At 36.6% G+C, this 4,317-nt stretch overlaps 1 protein-coding gene across 1 annotated transcript in view; it reads right to left on the bottom strand.

The window, feature by feature from the left end:
- Positions 1–616: 616 nt before the first annotated feature.
- GCSH (glycine cleavage system protein H (aminomethyl carrier)) overlaps positions 617–4,317 on the bottom strand; it is a 6,775-nt gene continuing 3,074 nt past the window's right edge. Inside the window, 4 exon segments of the mRNA XM_009700851.1 lie at positions 617–951; positions 954–980; positions 1,545–1,676; positions 3,270–3,333. Of these exon segments, the coding sequence (XP_009699153.1) occupies positions 890–951; positions 954–980; positions 1,545–1,676; positions 3,270–3,333 (285 nt within the window). The 3' untranslated portion in view covers positions 617–889.

Genomic DNA, 4,317 nt, shown 5'->3' on the forward strand with positions numbered 1-4,317 from the left:
GTTTTAGTTTTATTCATGTGATGCTATTAAGATCAAGTAGGCACACTGCTGTAAAGACAGACACGCATGGATACATTATATGTCAAACTATTACTGATCATACAATTTTCACAAGTGGCTACTGTTCTGAAATCACCACAATTGCTAGGCACAAGATGTAGAGTTCCTTAATTACTTGTGACATAGGCAGTGTTTACTAGATGAAAAATACAGCCTAAACAATCCACTCTAGAACCCTGATAAGCTATCATTGCATGAGTTTTGCATACTAAGAAAGCATATAAATCAGAAGACAAGGACCATATCTTCTGCCTCAAAGGCAGAACTATTCGATTACATAGTAAAACAAATAAGGAAAACAAAGGATTAACAAATTTTGTAAAGAAGTAAAAATCAATGCCAAGAGGTAGCTGATACAGCTTCTCCTTTTTTGGTATCATCTTTGCAACTGTAATCAGGAAAAATATTAGGAGGTTAGGGAGACACTGCTTTTCAGTATCTTGGAAGCCACAGAAAAATGTTTCAGGGCAAGCTGCGGTCCAGGTTATGAGAACGGTCAGGTGCCTACTACGAAATTACCATATTAAGGCTGTTGTTACTAAATTTGATTGTCAAATGAATCTTGGGAAGTATGTATTTTAGCTAATAAATTTTGTTTCCCAAAATATTATAGATAACATCCTGAAGTTACATAAAGCAGACAACAGAATAAAAACCCCTCACAGGTATACAGATGTTAAACATTTTTATCCCTGCAATTATTTATGGCCTTGCATATGTGATCACAAGTGGTATTTTTCAGGTTTCCAAAACTGGGTATTCTGTACTTCACTGATTGACGACAAACTACACTGAAATATTTTGTATGAATTTATTTCATTATTCCAGCTCAGTCCTCAATGGATTTTATATATTTCTCATAGGCATCTTCATTCATCAGTTCATAAAAAGGTTTTCCACAGTCATCTTGATAAGCCAACCTGTAGTTAGGAAATGAAAAAGAACAGTTGCTAATACCTTCATGGTACTACCTTAGAAAAGCACTCCCAGTAGGCATACAAGCCCCGTAACATTGGCAGAATCAACAGGATTTCTTGTGCAGGCAAAACAATGCTTCAATACTTTAAAAAGTGAACAACCAACCAACTTGTTGTAAGAAACAGCCTTTTGAGTCAGACCAGTTGTCTAATTTAGTACTATCTCTGACAGTGGCATTAAGGAGACACTGTCTAGAAAGAGTAAAAGAGCCTGACCTCTCAGTATCACGAGCTGTTAACAAGATCAAAAAAAGAGCAATGCGATCAAGCGAAACAGATTTAAATTCAACCACAGTCTGTCTGAAAAGCACACACTGTAAAACAGCTGTCAAAGACAAGACTACAATAATACTTTCATGTTAAATTTTATTGGGCTTGAACTATGTTCAATATATTCCATTTAAGCCTCCACACCATTAATCTGGAAGAACTAGGAATTGCAGAGCCATTTCTGATAGCAAGAATCCAGGTGGTATTCATTATTGAAAGATAAAAATGACATCTTACCATCTTGGTAACAAGATTTATTGACGAGTCCTGGATTATCTGCAAGGGCAGCATTAATCTCAGTCACTTCTCCTGAGAGAGGAGAGTAGAGTTCACTAGCAGCTTTCACACTTTCCAAAGCTCCAAACTCATCTGAAACACAGAATGTGATGGAACGCTTTTAAGAGGAAAATACAAAGCGCTTCAGTTTTTTCAGTCACACATTCTGGTGATGACCCAGCCATGGAAGAAGTGTCTTGATCTTGAGCAAGGAAAACTGTCAAAGAGATGGAAGTCACCAACTTTATGACAATGATCAACAGAATTAAATTTGATGTTCACGCTCCGGAATTATTCTGGAGAACTTGCATAACACTAGCCAGCTGGCTACTACAGAAGGGACGGAAATGTCTTACATTTGGCTAATCCTTTGGCTAAAGCCCTACAGCATATATGATATGATACCAGGTTATAAGGAACCACATCCAGCTCTTGCTGCAAGAGACCTAAATATGCCTTTTATCTACAATTTAAACCTTTTTATACATAATTTGGTTACAAAACAGACACAGCCACAATTTCAGGAATCCCAGTTTTTCTTCAGAAACACTATGAAGTGTTACATTTGCACTCAATGGAAAACACACATTAGTATTCGGAAGCACCACGCTGGAATCACCCAGCCGCTCTTCTCTTTTTCCTGTTTTGTAGGCAGTTATGGAAATGGTGCCTGGAGCAATGTTAGTCCAGAGTAACCTAAGCCACAAGCAAACAAGACAGGGGCTGGAGGAACACTGAGCTGTCAGAAGAGTACACAGGCATCAGCACAAGGAATCAGAGAACTGCATGCGCTGGGAAAGCTTGGGATTAGACTAAGGCCAGAACAGGTAGAAAAGAGAAGAGCTAAACGGAAATGAAATTCCTTCAGATAAAACAAAACTACAAGTTGGTTAATTAAAACACTAAACAGAAAGACCTTTTGTCTAACATTCACCATTCAATGCGATGTAATAGATTTGACCAAAACAGTTCAATACAGACCTATTCTACAAGAACGATGGCAAAAGAAAGGCCTGCTACTTTACCTCAGTAATCTACGTTCTTTTTCTGCAACATCTGAACCTAATGACAATCTTTTCCTCATATACTAGCACGACAGCTCTCCACGTAAATACAGGAATAGGCTTTTCTACTTGTTAATGCTCACTCTTCTTTAACATGGAAAATTACATAACTGAATGATTAAGAATGTAACAATTTGTACATCACTAATGAGCAAAAATCTGTGATTACAGTTGATACTCCCAAATTACTGAGTCTGTATATTCACAGAAAAATCAGAGCTTGATACCAATTAGATGTTTCACATCACGCAACTCATGAAATGCCTAACTGCAGAATTACAAATAAGCCAGCCTAAACGCTAGCAAGTCGAAATAAAAGCATAAATATTTTAAAAACAGAGCATAGATAAAATTATTTTTAAAAGATATTTCAAATATTTGATTTTTAAATAAATGTCTTCACAGTTTACTAAGCAGGTATTTTCTGCTACCATGCAGGGTCTGACAGTGAGAATTTGAAATTAAAGCTGGGTCTTGTAGAAATACTTGCATTTATTTTGCATCCAGAAGATCTACAATAGTATTAATGAACATAAAGATTACTTCATAAAATTCATCGTTGCAAAAGGAGAGTGCGATAAGTGGAATAATTACTTCATTAGCAATTAGTGCTGAAACTTACCATGTTTACTCAATTTTGTCCCAACTTCTGGAAGACTACAGTAAACAACATCTCCTAAGGCTTCCTTAAAAGCAAAACAAAAAGCATCAAAGCGTACATTAAAGAAACTATACATAGGAGAGATCTGATACAGTAACTCTAGAATCTGTACACAAGTAATCTCTGTCTCTAAATTTAGTTCTCGTTCTTTAAGGACCACATATTTTTCAATTTTTAAACATTTAACTTGAAATAACTGTTTTGTTATCATGCCCCAAATGCCAAATTATTGTTTATCTATTACAGTGTTAATAACCCTCAGGCTGAGTTACAAGGTTTATATACAAGTTTCTTCAGGCAGAATGAGAAATAACATCTGCTGATCTCCTTAGCATCAGTGAAGTAACAATTGTTTTAAAGGACAAAGTTCCCAATGATTTGAGGGAATTATCTTTTTGCTTCAAAGCACCGAGGATGCACTTCCAGTGCAATCTGAAAGAACAGAAATGATCCCTCCCCAGAGACATGGACAACTGGAGAGCTGTTAGCGTACAGTTTGTCCTTACTGACTTAATAAGGAGCCTTATCACCATAAGAATCTGCTCAACCAGAATAGGAGGCTTCTGCCTCTTCACTGACAAACGGACCCAGCTCACAAAAGACTAGGGGTCTTACAGAGTATTAGTGTTATTTACAGAAAACAGATTATGGCAAATGCTGCTTGTCCTAAGAAACATTAATTCCACTTCATCAATAGCTTCTCACATTAGATTTTCTTAAGTTTCACATACAGTGAATCTCTATCCTGAATTTGCCTGTGACTATTCCAAATCAAGTACTTGCACGAGAACAAAACAAAACAAAAAATCCAAAAGAATTCCTATCCTAGAGTAAGAAATATATGCCATGTTGTACTTCCATTCACAATTGTTCTTTAGCCAGAGGGATTGCACCGTATTCACGTCCAAGGGAAGTCTGACCTAAAAAGTGCATGAGATCCTCTTTACAAAGCCACAAACTCCTCAGGTCTATAAGAACTGAAGTAATAAAGGAGGTTTTAAATTCTGCT

The sequence above is a fragment of the Cariama cristata genome, unplaced genomic scaffold, assembly GCF_000690535.1.
Source record: "Cariama cristata isolate BGI_N322 unplaced genomic scaffold, ASM69053v1 scaffold20785, whole genome shotgun sequence".
Lineage (NCBI taxonomy): Eukaryota > Metazoa > Chordata > Aves > Cariamiformes > Cariamidae > Cariama > Cariama cristata.